Here is a 23,243-nt window from a genome sequence, read left to right as displayed (position 1 = left end):
TTGTGAACAATATTTGAGAGACTTACATAGAGAAAGTCTTAGATCTTTGAGTTCAGCTCATGATGAATGGGGGCAAAAACAAAAGTGCTGCATTTAGAATTTTGTTCAGTGTAATAAAAACATCAAAAAGCAGATGGGCAATCCTGGGACAAAATCTTATCACATGGGGACCGTTGTCTAACTTGTGTAAGAATTACTGCACTAACGTGGGGAAAGCTGTAATAAAACGCAAACTAATTGATGGGGAAGCTTTTTGGTGGTAAAATCCATCATGGCAGGTCGCACGGTGGGATGGTGTGCCTCCGATCATAAGCAGTGTCATCACTCTCCTCGCCGTCGCTTACTTCACCCAAAACCCTCTCCTCATCCTCTTCCGTTTCACTCTCTCGCCTTAGCCTCTCCCGTTCCCTGTCCCTCTCTCTGTAGGTGCGAGGCAGCGTGGGAATCTGTGAAGGCAACGATACGTATATGAGAACATGTAGACCATGTAGCTGATAGTGACCAAAACAAGTGAATTTTACACATGTACAAATGTTAAATGTTGAAGGAATAACCCACGGTTTGGAGGGATAGGTGCTTTGAAACTCCCTTAAAAACATGTTTGTTCTTTTGTAATTGCAATTAGTATTCATCCATTCATCCACTACAAATTTTACCCTTTCATCCCCCACAAAATCTGGGGGTCTCTTTGCCATTTAGGCTTTCTGCAAGTTCTTAGTATCTCACTGAGAACTTTTAATGACCAAAGCAGGAGAGAACGATCTTACTGACATAAGATGAAAGTCAAATGAATGAATGAATATTTTAATTTTCGGTTCATCTGCAGAACATCTTTTTGATTAATTGTGGTCTATAAAATGTCAGAAAAATGTTCACAAAAGTCCTTGGTGACATCATCAAATCAAATCCGTTAAAAACTTTTTTGTTTTTTGCTTAAAGTATAAATTATTTAAACAATTGAAAGATTATCAAATTAGTTGCAGATTAATTTACTCTCAATCAACTAATCAATTATCAGATTAATAACTCACCACTCTGAAACTCTTGCTCCAGTCTATGTTGCTAAGCTGGTAAGGGGAACATACAGCTGAACCGAAGCCGTGTTTACTGGCTTCTCACTGACCACTTCTGTGCTTCTGATTGGCTAGTAGTCCTTAACTAGGAACTGCACATGTGCAGCTCCCAACAAAGATCATGTAGAGGCAAGATGTATCACTCCATAGCAAAAACGAAGCGTTCAACACACAGGGTGAAAAGAGGAGCTGCAGCAATGTGCAGTATGACAAAAAACATGGTGTTTTTTGAAAATGTCACCCTTTCTGGTACAACCCCTAAATAAGATTTTGAACCTGAAAATGAGCATAATACCATCTCTTTAAAAGATAACTTGGTTCGTCAAGAAAGTTGCAGTTTGTCGGAAAACAGTAAAGTTACATTTAGTTTTGTGTGAAAAAAAAATCTTTCATCTCGCACAATATACATCAGCAACATGTTAACACCGTAATGCTAGCTAATGTTCATTGCTTGGTTGCTGCTAGCTAGGTAACTTAGCTGTATTCTACGCAGAAATATATCTCACATGATGTGTTTAATCCAACGACTCCTGGTCCTTTTATCACATCATCTACACATGTAAGTTCTTTGACGTTAACTTCAGTAACGTTAGCTTCAGTTTCTTTTGACCGCAATGATAGTGTGTAATTGGCTGCTGGATCGCATTTCAGAGGCCACCTGCTTCGAAGGGCACATGCTAAAATGTGTCCTTCAGTTCACTAAAGGTTAGTAGCAGAGACGTTTTATAGAGGAGACACGCCACTCAATCACATCCTCAATACAACTCAATGGGAAAAGCCCGTAACGGCAAAGATGTCAGTCTTATTATAGTTGTCAAACTATTTCAGTAATTTTTATCGCTGAATCTAGTCATGTAGTTTTTAGGTCCTGGTGACCAGTGAAAGTGCAGTTCTGGCTCTCTCCCCATTCATTTATATAGGAGCCTGGTATTTTTAGTCCAAAATAGCTGCCTGGAGGCGTTGCCAAGATGGCAGCTGAGTGGCATGATTTGCCTATAAGCACTTAGTTAGTAGTGAATCATCAGATTTAGAGGAGCCTTTGGACAGACTTACCAAATGCCAAATACATGGTTTTAAATGTGGACTGTGGAAAGGAGGTGACCCTTGAATTGGGACAGTGTCAAAACATTACATCGTAAAGCACTTGCATGGAGTACAATACAGTAAATAATAGAGCCTGGGGATACGTGGATGATTTAGGTGTCAAATGTATGTTCTCAGAACTTAACTGGTGAGTTGATCATCAGGCCAATGTCCAAAACATTGTGTATCTCTTCAAAGCAAATTCAAAGTATCATTCTATCTTAGAGGAACATGTATTCTGTAGCATTAGAACCAGAAGAAGCAGTAGTGGGTATATACCTGGTTATCGTGGCTGGGCAGGGCGCAGTAGCCCGGCTCCGTCCTGTGGAGGAGGCGTGGTGAATGAGTGCGGAAAGGCAGAGGGGAATGGGAGCAGACAGAGCGCGGAGAGGGAGAGCGGATGGAGCGTGGTGATGGAGATCGGATAGAACGGGACGGCGAGTAAGTGATGGATTGGGACTGGGAGAAGTGGCTGTGGTGGTTTTGTTTGGGTGGGCGAGGAGAGCGAGGTGGCAGCTCGGGCGGTTTGAAAGGGTCGACCAGGTCCATCTCTGTGAGGATCGGGGGAGGAGGGATGAAATCGAGCTCCTCCTCTGGGTGGAGCATTTGCATTTCTGCGGCGTCAAGTTCGGCAAGCTCTGCCTTTGACAAGTGGTCCACGATCCCGGCACCGAACGAGTCGCCCACCACATTGATGGAGGTACGCATTCTGTCACTGCGTGGACAAATATTTTTAGAGTCAGCAAGTGAAACAGATTAGAGACTCGATGTCTATGAAGATTCTCAGTCATCCAGGTCATAGTTATCCAACGAAGGTTAAAATGAAGGGCAACTGGACTTGGTTGAAGCTACTGGAAGACGTTTCGTCCCTTATCCAAAGCACTTCTTCAGTTCTGACTGACTGGCAGGGAAACTCAGGTCCAAAATGGACCGCATACACTAGATTGCTTTTCTTGTGTTTGGGTGTGCGGTCTTTGGGGTGTACCAGCATCTATCTTAGTGTGTTCTTGGGTTTAAAAAACGCGGTCCAATGCAGTGAGGAATGCACAGACCTCTATATTGGGGAGACTAAACAACCACTACACAAACGCATGGCTCAACACAGAAGGGCCAACTCCTCAGGTCAAGACTCTGCAGTCTACTTACATCTGAAGGACAGAGGACACTCGTTTGAGGACCACCAGGTGCACATTTTAGACAGAGAAGATGGATGGTTTGAAAGAGGTGTCAAGGAAGCATCTACACCAGGGTTGAGAAGCCGTCATTGAACAGGGGAGGGGGTCTACGCCACCACTTATCCCCCACTTACAATGCTGTCCTTTCATCACTTCCCAGGAAACTCAACAAACGTAACCTGTTGGCCTCAGGTGAAGATACCAACGATGGTCGTTCAGTCTTGGCCACAGGTAGTCTCAACGACTGTAACGACTGTCGTCACAGCAACAAGGAACACTAACGAACCAGCGGTATCGATGACCCGGGATAACGACCCCACTGAGGTTAAATAGCTGAGTTTCCCTGCCAGTCAGTCAGAACTGAAGAAGTCCTTTGGATGAGGGACGAAACGTCTTCCAGTAGCTTCAACCAAGTCCAGTTGCCCTTCATTTTAACCTTCGTTGGATAGATTAGAGACTCCAAGAGCTGAACAACACCAACACCATCATAACACCTCTTACAAACGTTGCTGTTTAAACTGAAAAAGCTCTTGAGCAGTCACCACTATTACGATCTACGCCTATCAGACACCTAACTCACAGCAACCAGTCCACAGCGATGAGCAGACTGATGTCCTGAGTAGGCAGGCCCACAGCCGTCAGGATTAGCAGCATGGTAACCAGTCCAGCACTGGGAATACTGGCAGCTCCAACACTGGCCAGGGTGGCAGTCATACTGGGGGAGGAAAAAGAAGACAACATACCAATTTTCAGAAAGGACCTGGGAAAAATCTATGTGGTTCTAAGGCCCAGACACACTAACACTGACACAGGTGTACTCAAACGTTACATTGCACCGATATGCATTCATTTTTTAATCCAAATAAAAAAACTCAAAGACCAAAAACAAACCAGACATAGCCAAAGCTTAACTTCACACTACTGTAAATCTGTTTAACATGGTAAAAATTAACACTGTAAAACTTTGCTTTGCAGTGGTGTCATCCGAATGTGGAAAAGGCAGATGTGGAAATTAAAGAGAAATCACACTTCTTGGTGGAAAACATTGATTCTCTAACTTTCACCAACTGCCAAATAATAAACCCAATTAACTTGGTGTCCAAGCCCCAAAATGGATCGAATACCACATGACGCTTGAGGCTGAGCATGAGTTTCTATGATAATTATAGATGAATCTGCCTGCTGATTTATGTGTTGCGCTCTCTAGTGACCCTGCCAAACTGAATGCAGGGAATCTGAATGCACAGATGTTGACATGGTCGGGAATGGTCTCCTGCAACAAATAAAGTTTGCCAAAGTTTTCCAGCCTGAAAACACTAGTCTGAAATTGGTAATGACAGTTTTGGTAGGAAAGAAATGTAACTTTTTTTCCCTCAACCTCCACAAGCTGGATCTGAAAGTTCTTGTAGTTGTAGTAATTAAACCCCTAAAATTAGACTGTAAATCAACAACATTGCAATCCACAATTTTTTGCACTGTATCAGATTAAATATATAATCTAATAAAAAACAGAAGCACGTCATCAGGAAACATTATGCTGAGAGTTTCCAGCCCAGCTAGCAGGAGATCAGCGTCTCACTGCATGCAGACATCTGTCTTTAGCTGTCGGCATCTACCTTGGAATGCAAACATGAGGATTTAAAGGATGAATGATATGAAGTGAAATTAATTTCATGTATCATAGCCTTTGCTTTAGCTGGCACTACACAGCCCAGAAAATGTGCCTTTCATGATTTGCAGATTTAGTGTTTTAGATTATAATCTATATTTTAATGGCATTGCCATTAACATATTTTCAACATGTAACAGAATCTATAGACTCTTCCGGTCATATTTCTTGGCAAAAGTGGTGGAAAAGTATAATCCTTTTACATTACAGTGTTATTGCACATGTGTTAAAGTGAGGCAGCTTGTTTACTTCTGCCCTCAACCCAGACTCGTCATAGGAGGGTTACCATAGATTTAGTACAGGTTACTTTAAAATGACAGTAGATATTTAAATGTTTTCCATTACAAAGATACATGTAGATAATTGCAGAATGTGAGATGTGGTATTATATTTTCATAATGTGACACATATAAAACAATAAAACCCTACTCTGCCCAAAGCATCCGCCATTTTTGAAAGTCGACAACCCTGTTTAGAACACACATTTGTATAAGATATGGTATCATTTTGTGGTTTAAAGTTGCAGAACCAGGTCATACAGCAACAACAGAACACAACAAAACAAAATATCTTACTGTTTCCTGACCTCTTTTAAGACTCAATTCTTTAACGCTCAAAAGAATGTCGCCTGTCCTGACATGTCTGCAATTAGAGGAATTATAGTTGGTCCCAGATGTGACTGCAGGGCAGTTTGGACAGTGTCCTAACCCGTGATGTTTGCGGCATGATGCTATTGATCTGATCTCAGTGCTCTGCATTACATCTCAATAGTTTTTGACAAGCTGCATTGCTAATTATCACCCCACTGTGAGTGGAAGATTACATGGGAGTTTCAAGAGATTTACACACCACATATGGATCTTATTTTCTAACAATTTCACCACACATGATATAATACCCACACTTAACTTTCAGAAATTAGATTGTGGAATTTGGTGGAAAACAGCCACTGATGAAAGACATACAATAAACAACTTCAAAGTGCTGAGCATCATTTGTAACCCCCAGCCACAACAAGCTGAGTCTGATCCAAGTTGACTGTTTCCAATCACACATAAATGTTGTGCTGAAACCTCAGAAAGGGAAAATGAATATCTCATGAATTCCTTACTGCATTCATGGCGAATTTTAGGCTGTCATTCATCTTTGTACTTTAAAGCTGGAGAGAGCAGGACTTTTGAACGTCTGTTACATTCAACCCCTTGCCAAACAAGTTTACATCACCAGCAGGCAAATCTCCTTGTATTTGCAGTATACTGTATTTTTAAATCTGCTGTCTATGTCAACATTCCTGTGCTAGTGCAGTGGTAATGATGTGTTTTACGCCAACCAGCAATGATTGGTAGAATACAGCTGAAGGGGGGAGTAATGGTAGCGATGGAGTAGGCTACATGGCGGAGGCATAAGTCATGAGCATACGTCAGTGTTTGTTTAATTACTATCACTGGCAGAAAGGGAGACAAAAGTTCTGTGCTGTAGGTTTAAAGTACACCGCCTTAAAATTATATAAATATATCTTTAGAACTTTGTTTACTCTCCTATTTTCTTGCTTTGACTGCATGTTTAGTGTAGAGTTACTTGGGGAATGTTTTAATGCAAATAGGACTTACACAGCATGTGACCCTTTAAAAGCAGTAGAATTTCAACTTCAAGCAACTTTAACGAACTTAGTAGCATCAAGTTAAAACAATATGAATAGTTAAGATGGTTAGTTAAAACTATGTTTAATATTTGTAACTACACTAAGCACAAAACAGCCAATCAAAACCTACTATATCTGAGCTTCACTGTACAGAATGACGTATGTCCAGAGTTTGACACTAGACACATGTTTTCACATTCTTCTGCTGGAGGGGGACCTTTTCTGAGCTCACTTTATTCCTCGGTTTAACATGTGTATACATGTACGAGCAGGATTTTGTAAAATCACAACTAGATTGGAAGCCAATTATGGTTCAATATGCAACTTACACAAGTGTGATGTGAAAACTTTAAACCTCCAGGTCGAGAACACGTAGTGTTCGACATCTCAGGGTTTGGGAACCACTGATTTAAGGTGTTTTTAATGAAACTCTGCAGTATAAAGTGTCAATGTGTGCCACTTTGTAAGGAAACGTCACGAGGTATGTGTGCGGAGACCATCCACCATGTGTCTTACCTGACAGTGACGATCTGTCCGCTATCAAGGGAGATGTCATTCATCTGGGCAATAAAGATGGCTGCCACAGCCTCATACAGTGCAGTGCCGTCCATATTAATGGTGGCACCTATGGGCAGCACGAAGCGAGTCACGCGCTTATCAATCTTCAGATTTTCCTCCAGGCAGCGGAAGGTGACGGGTAACGTCCCTGCACTGAGAACAGAAGGCCTCAAAAGATGAGTGAATTATAGAACAAAAAGAAAGGTGCAGATGTACAAAGAACAAGAGCAAAGTTTCTGCTGAAGGTAATGCAATAGGTTGACAGGTGGTGAAAGACAAAAGTGCAGAGGTGAGGACAGAGGTGAGGGGGTAAAGTTGGGTTAGAGACAAAAAAAAAGCTATAGAAATTTGAGTCGGCTGACAGCCTCCTCCTAACAGCTGGCGTAGGACTCTGTTGCAATCTTCTGACATGTGAATTAAAGGAATTTGATTCCCGGCCCTGCTAAGCTTGGGTCATAATATAATTACAGAAAACGTTGATAGGATTACCCATATTCACTAAAGCCTCAGTAATGTGCCAAAATGACAGTTGGTTTCAGCACCAATGCAGAGTCCCGGGAAGGCCGAGCCAGGCAGGATACAGCAAGGCCAGTGGTTACTACTAATCCTAAGGCTTAGATATTACAACACAGGATCTGTCTGACATGGACTTGTCTATGATAGCCTGTGCTTACACACATTTGGCTCTGCTGTCCTGATTTGTCAGTTCATTCACGTAAATACAGAATTTTGCCTTTAGCCCTTTCTGATTTAACTCAAATAGCTGAAAGCGAGCACCAGGCTCCGCCGATCAATCATAGTAACTACAGCAGCTGCTCGTGGAATTGATGTCGTAAAGGAAACATGTGACACACATGTGTTAACATATGCCCAAACAGAGAACCTTCACACACACACAAACACACACACACACACACACACACACACACACACACACACACACACACACCTCCTGCAGGCTTCCCTACCTGCTAGCAGTGCCCAAAGCTGTGATCCAAGCCTGGAAGATTCCAGAGTAGAAAGTGAAGGGGCTTTTTCTGGTGATAGCGAAGAATATAGCAGGTAGTATCAAGCCGCCGTGGATCACCAGGCCCACCATGACAGTCACCATGTACATACCCAGCTGCCTGGCGACCATCTCCAGGTCTCCGATGGCCGCAATCTTCCCCGCAATCAGAGAGGCAATGCCAACAGGAGAATACCTAAGCACAGAGTTGGGAAGAATTAGTATATCTCTATATACTAATATGTATATTTTTCTGTTTTTTAACACCGCATCAGGCAGAGTGTAAATCAATCTACATTTTCCTGCTTACAATCTCTTCTTATATGAACAGCTCTTTGAAACTGCTGTGATGTATTTATTGTGGTATATAAATAACACTGCCTTGCCTTAGACAATTCCTATAGAAAAAAAGCCATTATGTTATTATAATTATTATTAGAATTTGCGTTCCGGTAACTTGCATTTGTTATCTGTACCTATGGTCCCTACAGAGCTCGGTAAGAGGGCCTTTAGTTATGCTGCTCCATCCACCTGGAACACATTGCAGACTGATTTGCAGTTGAGAAATCTGATCTCTTTTGGTGAATTTAATACCTCATGAAAGACTTGGAAGAAGATGCTATTAACTGTTGTCACTGCTTTTAAAAATAACTAAATCCTTTAAACTTACAGTATGTACAAATTGTACTTTTAAGTAGTCTAATGTTGTTTATGTGTCTTAAGAATTATTAAATGTCCTGTGTTGTTGTGTGTGTGCTTGGTGTTCATATTTGTGACTGTGCTTTGTCAATATGCTGCTATTTTGGCCAGGTCTCTCTTGAAAAATCTCAATGAGATCATCTGGTTGAATAAAACTAAAAAATAAAAAGTATTCCTAGAGCCGAATCTGTAATGTAAGACAAGGAAAAACAAACCTTCACATTTAGGAAGCTGGGACCATTAACTAATTGTTATTTGTGCTTGAAAAATTACTTAAACAATTAACTGATTGTCCACTAATCGTCTAATTCTTCCAGCACTAATGTATTTAAAATGAATAATGTTTTAAAAAATAATCTTCAATTGTCACAGAGGTCTGAAGAATTTCCTCAGTCTTTTAACTGACATTAATGCTTGAAAACTGAAAATGAAAGTTGTGGGCGAGTTGCTGCTGACTTTCTCCTTAATGTTTTCACCCTGCTGCTAAATTTGTTTGCAAAATTCTCATAACTTTCATTTTAGATCCTAAAAAGCACACTGTCCTCATTTCTATTTGTATAAAAGTTGAATATAGAGGTGGAAGGATATGAGCTGAAAGGATCTTGGTCAATAAAGAGAAAATTCATCATCAACTATTTTGATAATCTATTGAATGCATTTAGTAGTTTAAGACTAGTTCTGCCACAAAACGACAATTCAATTATGTGTTAAGTGTGAAAACACATAATCAATCTTTATTCACTGTCAAAGGAGCACTTTTCACTATGACAGGACATGACACATTCTTGGATCTCTGGTTTCTAGCTTTGGAGAGCAGTTGTTCCCATTTATGAATACACGGCTGTGGGACATATGAATTAAATTTCCCTTTAAGCCGTTCATGGTCCGAATCAAAGCGTCTCCCATCTCGACAGCGCCATGCTCTCTCAGGTCAGCTGCGTGCTGAACCCCAGCCTGGCATTCAGTGACAGTTGTTTGGTGGAGTATACCGTGTATATGATTTGATGGATGTGTTCCTTGTATGATACGTGTTTTTGTATACACAGGACTCACAGTGTTTGGCTGGCTCCATAGGTCCATGAGTAATCTGTTTATACTGTGTGAGTGATACGAACAAGGACACAATTCCTTTGGTGTCCAGCTGCATGTGTAGATGGCCTGGGAGAGCTGCAAGACAAGCATCGTGCTGTTTTTCTTCCAACCGCCTACCCTGCACCCCCCTTCCCTTCCCGTCCCCACTCTGAGTGCCACTACACTCTCTTTCTCTGTGTGACTAGCCAAAGTCCTGCGAAGCCTCAAGGAGTGCACTGCTCTCTGAAGAAATGCTCTCACACGCATCTTTCCACATCTCTCCGTCCCTCCCACCCGCATCTGCTTTCTGCTCTGCTGCCAAGTGGCTCCTCTGCCGTCGGTGGATCCATTACATTTTGGAGATCTTCCACCCGGCTCCCCTGGGAGCCCACAACATTGTTCCGGGCCCCGGCTCCTGCTACTCCCCAGCATACCACAGACTGCAGCATGTGTGCCAGGGAAACCCTCTGTCTTTTTCTTTCCATCTGTCAGTGTCCTTCACTAACACACTTTCTCCCTTTTCCTCTTCCTTTCTCTCCTATCTGACTCTTTGACATTAGACACTGCTGCTTGTTCCCAGAATTTGTCTCACGTACACACTCTTTGCCTTATTCATCACTGTCACTGACGTCTGTGTGTGGTATCTCCAGAATGTCAAAGCAATGCAGCCGCTGGCCCATGTGAGCAAAAACAGAGACACATGTTGTGCAAGTTTGCAAACTCACAAATACGCACAGGGAAAAACAAGACACTGACCACATGATCATGGAAACCATCGTCATGATAATCTCGTTGAGGATGTTGAAGAAGTCGCACATGACCTTCCCTCGCTCGCCCATCTTGCCCATGCAGATCCCAAAGGTGATGAAGAAGCCAATCAAGCCTTGAGGAGGACACAAATCAGCATGTGACTGGAAACTGCAACATGCAGTGGAGTAAAGTACCGTAGTTATCAATGCAAACAATCATCAGGAAAATCCAAATGAAATGTGATGAGACAATTGGACAACACAAAGCTTCAAACCTTTCAAGAAAACAGTGTAATATCAGCTCTTTCATCAACTCACCGAGGACGTTCATGCCCCATTTGTATTCCAGTTTCTTCTTGTTGACTAAGATGGGCTCAGTTTGGTTTGGTGCTGAGACTGGCACCTTTTTCAGCACAGTCTGAACCTGAAGGAAGAAGCAAAGCACATTAAGATTGATGAGAGGTTCAGACAATAACTGAAATGCAAAACCCTGATTTTGTAACTCGTATTGAGCAAACAAAAGCTTGGCAGCAGCACAATAATATGTTTAAAGAAAAGGCAAAACAGGAGACAAGAGATTCTCACATAAAGACAACAAAAAAGAGGTGAAGGACACGTCCTTCCAGCAAAAGCAATTATGTCGTTTATGACTTCAATGAATCCCTGATGAGTGCACTCAAAAGATGCAGTAAAACAGAGACGCAGACAGAAAAGAGAGAGATGTGAAGAAGGGAATAAAGGACTGAATACCACGGGGAGAAAAAGTAAAGTCTATAAGCTGGTGCTCAGCAGTGCTGCCTTTCCACCAGCAGATGACTTACTGTTAATAAATAAATGTAATAAGGATCTAGCATTGCAGATGTAAAGACATTAGCAGTAGCAGAAGGGCTGACCCTCACCCAGTCCAGCACAGACAACTTCTTCTAATCATTCAGACACATACGCATAATTGAGAGAAGACGAAAGACAGGATTTGGACAGAAGAAGGCAACTGTCCCATCGTGACTGAGACCTGGATTATTGTTTAAAAATGATCAGCTGAGATAAACCGTAGCCGTCTACTGGATCATCCCATCCTATCCGAAATTAGCCGTTTTGATGCAGCTGGCTTTTCATGTGGAAAATTACAATCTTATTTTTCAGTTGGTATTCAAAACAAGTACATACATGTGGATCATTTCCAAAATCTCGCCTTTTGCTGTATTATTATTCCTTTAATGAATATATTCATCACTCAACCGAAGTTTCAAACAGTTATTATTTTGTTATTTAATAATCTAGAAGAACAGTTTTAGATATAAAATGTCCCAAAAAATTTGAAATTCCAGTGATATTGTATTTTATCTTCCTTCTTTTGTCGAAACAACTGTGAAAAAACAGCAAAATATATTTAAATAGCAATGGTATAAATACATAATGAACAAGCATTTAAAAAGTTGCCAACACCAAATATTTGGTATATAACTTCACAAATGACAATTTGCTCAAATAATATATAATTATACATGGATTAAGTAAAACTTAAAGTTAAATCTTTAACTGGTTAATTACACTTTAAAAGTTAAACTTCTAGGACTGTGCATGAACAGAAGGCAGCCTTGACCTTTTGATCCTCTTGTAGTCAAATGATGCTTTCACTCACTCCTGACACATGTAGAAAACATTGTGTATGGAGTTTGGAGGACAGCCAGATTCTCCCGAGAATCACATCAGTCGTTAACAAGTCTCTGTAGTTCTTTCATTCTGTCAGACTGCACAGTTAATACCTTGTACAGACTAATGACTTCAACTTTGGCCTTTTCAGGGTCACATAAAGGGCTCTTTCCAACATTTAGTGCTACTTTAAAATATCAAAATCGGGATTATAATTGCTTTTTTACAAACAAATCTCAGTTCAAGGTCCATTTAGTAGCTGTTATGTAGCTTTAGATCAGCGGTTCCCAAACATTTTTGCTTGTGAACCAATAACATGAAGCAACATCTACTTGCAACCCTCCATGACAAGCTGTATGTCTTTGAGACATGAGCAGCTGAATAAAAGAGGGAATTTCAATTATTTGTTCTACTTTGTTGAGGACTGAAGAAATTAATCATCACAGTGTTTCCCCCCCAACAAGGTAAAGACTGGAGAAGTCTGAAAGATAAACATTATATAGCAGAATTTGCATTTTAAAAATGTCCTATAGAAGAATTATCTCACATCTCCCTGTGGGGGTCTCAAACCCACAGGTTGGAACCACTGCTTTATAGCAATTTTCTTAACTAGGTTACAAGTTGCTTAACAGAAAATGAAAATAAAACAGATAAAACAGCGCAGATAAAGAACAGATCATATCACATGATCTTCATTAGCACATAGTTTGGTCAGTTGATATGGAATTGCAGATGGTCAAATAGACCAAGGTTGAGTGCTGCAGATTCCATTGTGGGAGTTACACAAAAAGAACATCAGTCATGCTGGAAGTGGAAAGCAATAACTGACTGAATAACTAACTTCTATTAAAAGACCAGCATTGGCCAAACAACCTTTCCTTTCTCCATCCCATATCTGTAACATTTGTATTTTGATGCATACAACCAGTCTGCGCACCAGAGCAATAGTTCCAAATATATACGTTTCAGATGCTGAGGCTACCTGTTGGATGCAGGCCTGCACCAGATTCTCAGGGAAGAGGTTTCTGATGAGGTCGAGGAAGGCGTCCATACTGCTGACCTCCTGGCTCTTCTGGGTTGTGCTTGACGTGCCTCCCCTCAGCTTGGGGTTCCCCGGATGGATTCCCAACACCAGGATGACCCCGAGGATGGCAGCGATTACAGTGGTGGACATGTAGTACACCATGGCTCTGCTACCCATCCTGCCACTGGAGCGGGCGTCTAGACCAGCCAGTCCTGAAGGAGAAAGATGACCATCAGTGTTTTCACTCAACATCTATACACCATGTAGTGTGAATGCAACTGGATTTAAATCTGTACTTAATACACTAACTTCAGAACATTAACTTGTGTACAGTTGTATACAGTAACATTTACTGTATTTACGTAGTTTGAAATCTTGTACAGTTAGTTACAGTTAATGTTTAGAGTATAATATACTTACAGCATGTTAGCATTTAGCATGCAATTTCTGCATTATTCTGAAAGCACAGGTGAGGCTGATCAGTTTCTCAATAAACTGATGGATGTATTCAGTTCAGTTCAGCCCTTAGCCAGGGAATCAAGATGCTAATTGCTAATGTATGTACAGTTATCATACATTAACATGCTGAAATTTAGCGTGTAACATTTTGATTTTAGTTTTATATCATGGACAGTTAACATGGCAATATGCAAATATTAAGCATCTTGGTATAACATGCCTACAGCAGGTGTGCATCTAGCATGCAATGTTAGCATTACTGTCAAAGTGCAGGCTGAAAGGCTTCAGTACTTTGTTTTAGAGGTATCTCATCGTGAACCAAAGAGCTAAAAAGTGGAAAATGTAACTGGTGAGTGGTGCTTTGAAAAGTCATAAGGATTGATCCTCCGGGAATCACGAATATCCAATATTTGTAGACATATTACACTTTAAAAGAAAACGCTAGCCTGACAAACCAGCCAACATTACTTTCAGTTTAGAGGAAATATTTTAATTGTCAGATTACATTGTTTTGGGTTTTGTATGTTTTATTTTGTTAACCTCTTTTGCTTGTGTCTGTGGTTACTTCCTGCCCTCTGTGTTTGTTTTTCCTTGTGTCATTTATTTATTCGTTCTGTGTTTTCTGTTGTTATTTTTTTGTTACTTACCTCTGCTATCATTTCTGCTCATTTCACTTCCTACTACTGTGTTCCCACTTGTTTGATTATTTGTTTATTATTTCCACCTGTGTCTTGTCAATCACCTCCCCCTTGCATACTTAGGTGTCTTCCCATTGTCTTTGTTCTTTGTCAAGCGTCTCTGCCTGTCTCCTGTGCCTGTTTTGGATTCATTTTGGATTTTGCCTGTTTCCTGTACCCATGTTTTGGGATTTATTTTGGACTCTGTACTTTAGATAATTGCTTGCACCAGTTTAGATTGTGTTTGCCTTGTTTTGGACTCTAGCCTGCCTCTACATCATGTAAGCCTGTTCACCATTGAGTTTTCTTAATAAAAACTAAAAGCTGCATCTGCTCCGCCTGTGTGTCCTGCTTTTGGGTCAGAATCCCTGCTTTGCCTGCTCCTTGCTTGACTCAACCTAACAACCTGTGCACTGGCATATGCTTACTGTACATTGCTTATTTGTCTATGCTTGCATGTGTGTGTAAGTGACACACCTGTGATAAGGCTAGAGATGATGAGAGGCAGGATGAGCATCTTCAGCATTCTCATGAGGATTTCTCCAGGGAAAGAAACCATAGTGAGGGCAGAGCTGTCTGTCACCATCATGTACCGCAGCAGCATCCCAAGCGCAACTCCCATAACAACACCTGAGGAGAGGAAAAGTTAGGAAAAAAATATTAGCACCAAAACATTTCTAAAACTCTCCACCATATGTTGATAGACCATCAGTTTAGTTTATTGTGGACTCATTGGCCTTCTTCTCTTTCCCCCAAAAAGTGTTGTTTTACATCTGACATGTAATAGACCTCTGACAAATGAGAACCGTCTACTGTAATGTAAACAGGCTTAAATTGTGGTTTAAAACTGGGTGACAAATGACAGACAAAAATAACACACTTTGTGAGAGCTTTTTTTGACAAAAAACACAGCCTGCAGAAACATACCAAAGTATTTAGAGAGGCACACTAAAAACAACAACAAGCCTAAGATGTCTCATGGGAAAATGAGTCCGTACATTTAGAATTGTGCGTGGTAATATCTGCTGCAGTTGTTTTTTATAACAACAATGCTAACCTCAAATTCAATTATATTCAATTGTCAAAAAAATGTGGGGGTGTGGGATGTCAACTAAAAACTGAGATTAGGTTTGTTTCTTTAAATGGTTATTCTAAAGTCTTTTTCTATTTTTAACAACAACCACAATCTAGCTTTCACAAGCTGATTGGCTGCAGTTAAACACAGAATAATATCATGAGAGTTTCTGGGTCCATGCATACCCAGAACAGTGAGTCCCAGTAGCAGGTTGTGGGTGTTGCGGCTGCAGTAGCCAGCATCTTTATACGCAACTTCTGTGTTATCATCTTGCTGGTTTTCTTCTTTCTCCTTCACCTTGTTTGTGTTGGACTGGTTGGCTGTCGACTGGTTTGTCATCCTGCCTGTGGAGACAGCGGGAGAGATGAGTGTAGAAGAATACATGCTTCAACATAATTCAGCTGGCCTGCACAGTATTCAGTGTTGGTTGATGATGCACCCTTAGCTCTTAAACTGATTTGTCAAATGTGAAGACACTGGAATGTTTATAGACTATCTTAACAAAGCATTATTCTCCTGTGGCTCCTGAGGGCTCACATTGTTACCATTCTGGATGGCTGACTCTTTTCTTAAAAGGGGATTAGGAACAACCAGCGTTACCTGCCATTCACTCACACAACAAGAATGTCCTTTGAGTATTTAGTAAGGGTTACTTAGGGAAGTAAAGAAGCATGGCTGCAGGCAACCCAAACACAGCAGGCAATGAAGAAACATCTCAAGAGATGTAATCTGTAATCGCCCTCTAAATGGAAAAGGCAGAAACTGCCAAAATCTAAATACAACACAATAGGGAGTCACTAATAAAGGAAGAGATATAGCCGAAGAGTGCAGTTAAGAATGAATCAGCTAGGAGTCATGAGATGTGGCCCCTGGTTGTCTGATCATCTGTTACTGTCTGACAATTACAGGCCTGGACAAGGACTAATTACTTAATGGCTAAATCTGAACTGGAAATGTACATGAAAGAACAAGACTACAGGCCACAGTCATGCTAGTGGCTGTGGGTAACCTTAGGAACAATGCTGTTTTAAGCTAAATGCTAACGTTAGCATGCTCAAAATGACAATGCTGACATGCTCATGTTTGGAAGGCATAGGCTACAATGTTCACCATCTGTTTTTGTGTGTTATCATGTTAACATTAGCTAATTAGTACAGCGGAGACCGATGGGAATTAATTTGCAGGTATTTGGTCATAAACCAGAGTACTGTATTTTGATGCACACAACCGTAGTACCAAATTTAAATTTTGACCTGATGATGGTGTTTAATGTTTGCGCCAAATGTTATGGCCATGTGCCAACTTTTCATCCACTAGTTGTTTGAGATATTTCACTCGAAGGTCAAGGTATACATTATCTGGGAACTATTATTATGTGCACTTGACAATTTTGTGCCAGATATTTCATTGGATAAGTGAAAGTTTCGACATGCTGGTGGTGCTAGACGAAAAGTCAGCGAATCACAAAAGTAATTTTGATTCATCCTCTTTTTTAGTTATTGAGATATTTCACACACAAACAAAAAAAAATCCACCTCATGGTGGCACTAGATTAAAAGTCAGGGTACGATCCAACGTCATCAATAATCATACTCTCGGGACCATAAAAGTTTGTATAAGATTGGTAGACTGACCAGCTAACATTGCCATGCCTAGAGCCCCAGTGCTAGCATTGCTAGTTGAAAGTAACCCTAAAAACATTTCACTTCTTTATAAACACCTGTCAAGTGTTAATAATTACCAATCAAGTCTATTTTAGCTCCTGTACATCACCACAGAATTGTTGGAATGGATTAAATCAAATTTTCCTCCAAGGCAGAGTCATCAACTTCAACACAATGAAAGAGTCAACGAGTAAGAATGTGTCCGCGGTCCAATAACACATTTCAACTCAGCGGAGAAAAGACCCCACTGCCACCATCTCTAAACATTAATCGTATATAAACACATCTGGAGAGCAGCGCAGCCATGCCAAATCCTAGTTAGAAGTATGAATGTCACATTTACAAACAGTCAGACTCAGAGAGACAATTGCAATCAGACATGATTATAATTCATCAGCTGAGTGGATGGCATTTTTTGCAGCCGTAGGATTACAGTTGCACACATTCACCAAAGTACAGTAGACAAGGGTGAGGACAAAATAATGTTACCAACTAGTTGGTCTGCTCTGACGCTTTCACATCCACTCTCTCATCGCTGGCCATATCTCTGCTGCTTTCTAGTTTCAACAGTGCCAGACCACGCACAAAGTCGGATTGCCAGTGTGATCTGAAATTGTATATTCTGGGGGCAGAGAATGTCTGGCTAAGTTTCAATTGCAAAGATATAATCCTCAGTGAAAAGATGAGGGGGAGGGTGTTCCACTGTTGTAGCATTCACAAATCCTCTTCAATCCTTATGTCAGTCTGAGCATGAACATTGTTTGGTAACGACAGTGGACCACATACGCAGTCTAACGGGGTGAAATCAGGGGAAACCATCCTCCCAGCCTTTTAATTGAACAATGAACTCATGGACAAGAGTTCATTTTAGCATCATAACGTTAACTCCAGGTTTGGTGATTGTCTTTTTTTAAATCACCAAGGGGATTAGACCTTTTCGATTCCTGTAACCTTGTAACCTTGTAATCAAGCTAGGACAAAGGCTGGTTTGCTTAGTTTTGGAACTTTTCGCAATGTAGAGGATTCTGTGATGACATGTACTTCCCACTATACATGTGTAAGTTAATTTAATCAGCAGTTACATGTGTTACACTGAAAATAAGGATGATTGTCTTACTCCCCGGTGGTGAAAGCTGGATATAAAACCTTTGTTCCCTGAGCAGGTCAAATGGGGGCCCTGAAATAATGAAACAACAGCATGTGTCCTGCGAGGAGGGCGGCGCTGAGGAGTATAAGCTGCATGGACATACTCAAGGACCTGAAGCTGCAAATCTGTCTTCCTTTCCCAAAAGAGAGATTATTTTCCTGCTCCAGGAAATGTCAGGGCTGCCTCGAGACGCAACATAGCTGGCCTCTAGGAATCAGCACTTACTGGGCTCTCCTGGTGGCTCTGTTCAACTGAGGAAAACAGAAACTATTTACAACCTTGTTGGGTTGAATTTGACTCCTAAGATTCTAATATCTTGCCTGAAAAGCACTTACCAAAGCACAGTTTATAGGGAACACAATAAACAGACGCTGATCAGAGTATCAAAGCAACAGCCAGGAGAGGAATGACTGTCTGTAGACATGCCTGTTACATCATATTACAGCTCAGCATCCCTAATAAAACACAGCAATTCAAGTCAGCGGATTCAGCTTTTTCAGGCAGCTTACAGTAAATCCTGGATTTCTTAGCAACATGACACAAGTATTACTACTCTGCCAGGTAGGCTGCAGGCCAGGAGGCATTCTGCTTTGAAGGGAAGCCTAGGCTTTGCAAACACATGTTTGTGATGAAAGCTGAAGAACAAGGGTGAAGGTAGCGGGACTTCAAAGTGAGTCTCGCTCAGCCCAAAGAAACAAGGACTCCTACAGGTATGGTAGTCATGGCGGAGCTGTTTACATGCCCTCATGGTCTAAATAGAGCCACAAGACAGAAAGTCTCCCACAGTAACTTTCACAGTAATGGCGACTGGATAAACATCAGCGTCCTTAATGTAAATACACTTGTAGTCCATTAGATGTGTGATGATGACCTATGCAGTCGTTGATAACCCTCACAATCAGTCTCCACATGCAGTCATGTACTCACAAAACATCTTCTTAATCGTCATGGTTTCCAGGACGGGCTGCGATGTCAGAATGAGTTTAATCTCCCAGAAGAGCAGGCTGTGATTATTGTAAATGAGTCCAAGCTGCTAGTAGATGAAGGTGCACATACTATCAGAGCAGGACACGACAAACTATCTCAGTACTCGTTTCAGTCCTGGTGTCACGGTCTCATCAGTTTTAACCCCCCTTTTCCTCGTATGCACTTAGTGTCTTCCACATTAATGATCCAACCAGGTCTCCAGCCAATCACCGAAGTTGATTCAAGAGATCTAGATACATGTTGGCTATACATTCAAGTTATAACTCCCCCCTCCCTCCCAATCTGTCTGCCCGCCTGTGATTTTAACTTAGACATTACAGTAAGTTTCAATCCATCTTGACTTATTTATCATATGCTGAAATGATGGATTCATTTGACAGGGAAAAAATCTGCAATTGTTAATAATTTCAAAAATTTTTCAAGCAAAAATGGTGAAAAAATGCATAAAATTATCTTTTCTATCTTATCATGTGAGATTGTTTGCTGTTTGTTTTTGTCATATTTCATTGTAAACTCAATATCTTTGGGTTTTGGACTTTTGACTTATGGTCGTTTTTAACAATTCTTTTGATGTTTCAAAGACTAAACGATTATTTTGAAAACTTATCTGCAGATTAATAGCTGAAAATAATTCTTTGTTGCAGCTGTAAAAAATATTTTTCCACAATTAAAGAACATGGAATTAATGGAACTTGAACATCCAGAATGGGATCGTTTTATGACAGCATACAAACCAAGAGAGTGGTTTCCCATCATATCATGTCACTGAAATGGTAATATGTCCATAACAGTAAAAAAAACTTGACTTCATTGATTTTATATAGTTTATTATATTTACAGATCAACACTAACATGTAGATTCACTCAAAATCTACGTGTGTGTATAAACACACGCTATATTGACATACAGTATATTGTATAAAAGGCATCTTTATGTGTGTGTGTGTGTGTGTTTCTAACTGTGTGCCAGTGACTATGTGTCTCAGGGGATTATTTCCAATGGCTGATTGTTTGGTGTGAGCTTTGCAAAGAGATCGAGATATAATCCCCTCCCCTCCCCGGCCCTCCATCCTCCCCTTGTTCAACAGAGGCAGATGAGGATGGTCGCTGCAGCAATACATCCGAGCATGAATCCATATGAGAATTTAGGTGTACAGTCATCTTGACCAGAACAATATCAGTATGCACTACCATGAAATGTACTGTCCCCTTTCACAAATCAGGCGGTGCTGCACTAATTTTTATTTTGAGAAATTACAAAACATGTATTCCAAAAACACTACACTCTTTTAGTTTTCCAAGCTGTCACAAGGGTTCACACCACTCACCAGTATTTTCCCAGCTAGAAGTAGCTCTTATTAAACTTTGCGTCATCGTCGCATGATAAACAGCAATACTACTCAAAAGGCAATTTTAGTTACAGTTACAGATATTATGCAATCTGGAATCAGCAATTATTTTCTTTATAATTAGTTTACAATGTGTGGTTAACAGGTTCTTTCCAGATCAGGTTTCAGGTTGATAAAATATTTTCTAATCTAAAAAATCTCTGAGCAAACTTGCTCTGATGTTTTATTCATAAAAATACCAATAAAATTTTAGGTAAATAATAAACATGTAACTTATGGCCAAATCTGCGTTTTCTGCTCTGTGAATGTCTCTCCTTCCACAGAAACACATTTTATGTCAATATCAATAATGACAAAGAAACAGAAGTAGACACTTTGTCGCCTTCACACACACACACACACACACACACACACACACACACTGAGTACATAAGAGTATCCATGCAGTTCAAAGCAGAGCTGTACTTAATTCCTTAAACATATGCACAACTGCCATCAAACACGTGTCCAGTACATGACTTTATCATATTGCTACAGCAGGAGGGTTAACGGTGTGTATTAACTGTCTCAGTAAAGGTCAGTGTCAGTCACATCTGGCCTGGAGTCAGTCCATCAGTGGTTGGATGTGACCAGACATGGGTCAATGCATGTCCTCATTTGACATGTTTTAACATCTTATGAGGAATTTCTGACTCAATGTTTGACAAAAACCAGGAAAACAAGTTTTAGTGTAATGGAAAAAAATGTCCATTACAAATTGCAGGAGCTCAATGTGACATCTTTAAATGTCCTAATTTATTTGTACAACAGTCCAAAACCAAAATATATTTATCTAACAACAATATAAAACTGATAAGAGGAAAACCCTGACATTTGAGAAGCTCATAAACTACTTAAACAATGAATTATCAAAGATTTTTGGGTTCATTTTGATCAACTAATCGATTATGCAACTTAATGTTTTTGCGTTAAATAGATGTCTGGCAAAGAGCAAAGGGAAGGACACAGCCAGAAACTGTCAGGGAAAAGGTTTGTGTGTGATTGTCAGTACTGTGTGGTCATGGAGTGTGAATGACAGAAAACACTTGTGTGCGTGTGTGTGTGTATGTGTGTGTGTCCACACATGTCAAGCACAAGCCCTCCCTCCCCTCCTCTCTCTGACGATAATCTCAGTGTATTAATCTGTTGTTTGAACTCCTTAAGCACAGACTATCACATCTGCTCTCTTCACCCTTGTAAAGCTCTGCTATTTATAAACTATCTCTTTCTCTCTTCTTTTCCTTTTTGATCTGTCGTTGCAATCTCTCTATCGCTCGACACTCCAGAAGGACTGAATTTCACTAAACTCATTCTCTCCGTACTGTAAATCCTTCTTCTCATTTGGCCAACAGACGTCTTGTAAACTCCTTATTCCAGCGTTGAATCTCTCTCTCTTATTCCCTTCTCTCTGACAACAGAGAGCGTGCTAAAACAATGCTGATAACTGATAAGATATTACAAGTCCCGCATGTTTAAACATCAGATTTAAAAAGTGGAAATCACTACTGCAGTTAAAAAACATAATTAACTTAACGCTCATTCAAAATCATCACAAACAAACATGAAACACAGGCAAAGTATCTCTGAAGTTACAATACATCAATTCATCCTTGCCCCTAGGGAAAAATAAATGCACATCAAGCCAATAATCATGAATGATTGAGCCCTAAACAATCAAAGACACCAAACAGTCAAAGTAACCCTGTCAAATCTGACAAACAGTCTGAACTCGCTGTATGTGTCAGCAGTGAATTAATGGGAGCGTGCTGAGGGGAAAAACAACAACAAGGAGGCGACCAGGCTTACCTGCTGTGTGTCGCTGTCTCCTATCCAACAAGAGCGAGGCATCGGGAGAGACACGGGAGAGAGGAGAGATGTGGAGATGAAGAGGGGACGGGAGGCAAAGTCACAGTCTTTGCGTCATCTCAGAAAATTTGCAGATTAATACAACAGCTTGGTGCTCTGTGCCCCCATGCACTCCATCTCACCCTCCCCCTCCTCCCCTCCCTCCCTTATTTCTCCCTTGTTCACTCACTTCCTCTCCATCACAGGTTTCTTTTTTTTGTTGCCTTATTTAAACTGTTATCAGGAGAGGGAGGGGGAAACTCTGTGATACTCGCCCCCAGAAAGTTGGTCTTCAATAATTTCAGAGATTTTTTGTGCAGAAAGTCTCCTCTCTACAATCATGATTACCCTCCCTTCCACAGGAGGGCGCTATGACTCTGCACTGAGTGGAGATCTCTGTACAGTAGCTTCCCTCAGAGGGATCCTTTGACAGATATCTGTGTCAGACATTGAGGCCTCAAAGTGGCCCATGGAGGCCCATGGGTGGAGCTGCTACATACTACACATACAAGAGTCTAGTTTTTTCGATGAGTCATGACACCGTATCAATACACAGAATTAGAAATAAACTGATCAGGTTGGTCATACCAGAGACGCTG

General features: G+C 40.7%; 1 protein-coding gene across 1 annotated transcript; it reads right to left on the bottom strand.

Moving 5' to 3' along the window:
- Positions 1-79: 79 nt before the first annotated feature.
- Positions 80-22,785, bottom strand: slc1a9 (solute carrier family 1 member 9). Its single transcript, XM_038706668.1, has 11 exons — positions 22,606-22,785; positions 15,799-15,957; positions 15,016-15,168; positions 13,361-13,614; positions 11,044-11,149; positions 10,733-10,859; positions 8,169-8,402; positions 7,159-7,353; positions 3,912-4,046; positions 2,436-2,871; positions 80-446 (listed from the first exon to the last, which is right to left on the bottom strand). Exons 2-11 carry the CDS (start codon positions 15,950-15,952, stop codon positions 270-272), a joined length of 1,971 nt encoding a protein of 656 aa, XP_038562596.1. The 5' UTR covers positions 15,953-15,957; positions 22,606-22,785; the 3' UTR covers positions 80-269.
- Between the last annotated feature and the right edge of the window lie 458 nt (positions 22,786-23,243).

This window comes from Micropterus salmoides, unplaced genomic scaffold, assembly GCF_014851395.1.
Source record: "Micropterus salmoides isolate LMB-PRFRI ecotype aquatic unplaced genomic scaffold, ASM1485139v1 Ms_hic_scaffold_10, whole genome shotgun sequence".
NCBI classification, from domain to species: Eukaryota; Metazoa; Chordata; class Actinopteri; order Centrarchiformes; family Centrarchidae; genus Micropterus; species Micropterus salmoides.
Note: the sequence above shows the minus strand (reverse complement) of the source record. Positions and strands in the feature narration are given on the sequence as shown.

What these genes read in the sequence shown, in the direction of transcription:
- slc1a9 (XM_038706668.1), bottom strand. Translation starts at nt 15,952, where the DNA reads ATGACAAACCAGTCGACAGCCAACCAGTCCAACACAAACAAGGTGAAG. An exon ending in CATCTCTAGCCTTATCACAG is followed by an intron (nt 13,615 to 15,015) that starts GTGTGTCACTTA and finishes TTTCTCCTTCAG; the next exon opens with GACTGGCTGGTCTAGACGCC. An exon ending in ATGGTTTCCATGATCATGTG is followed by an intron (nt 8,403 to 10,732) that starts GTCAGTGTCTTG and finishes CTCTGTGCTTAG; the next exon opens with GTATTCTCCTGTTGGCATTG.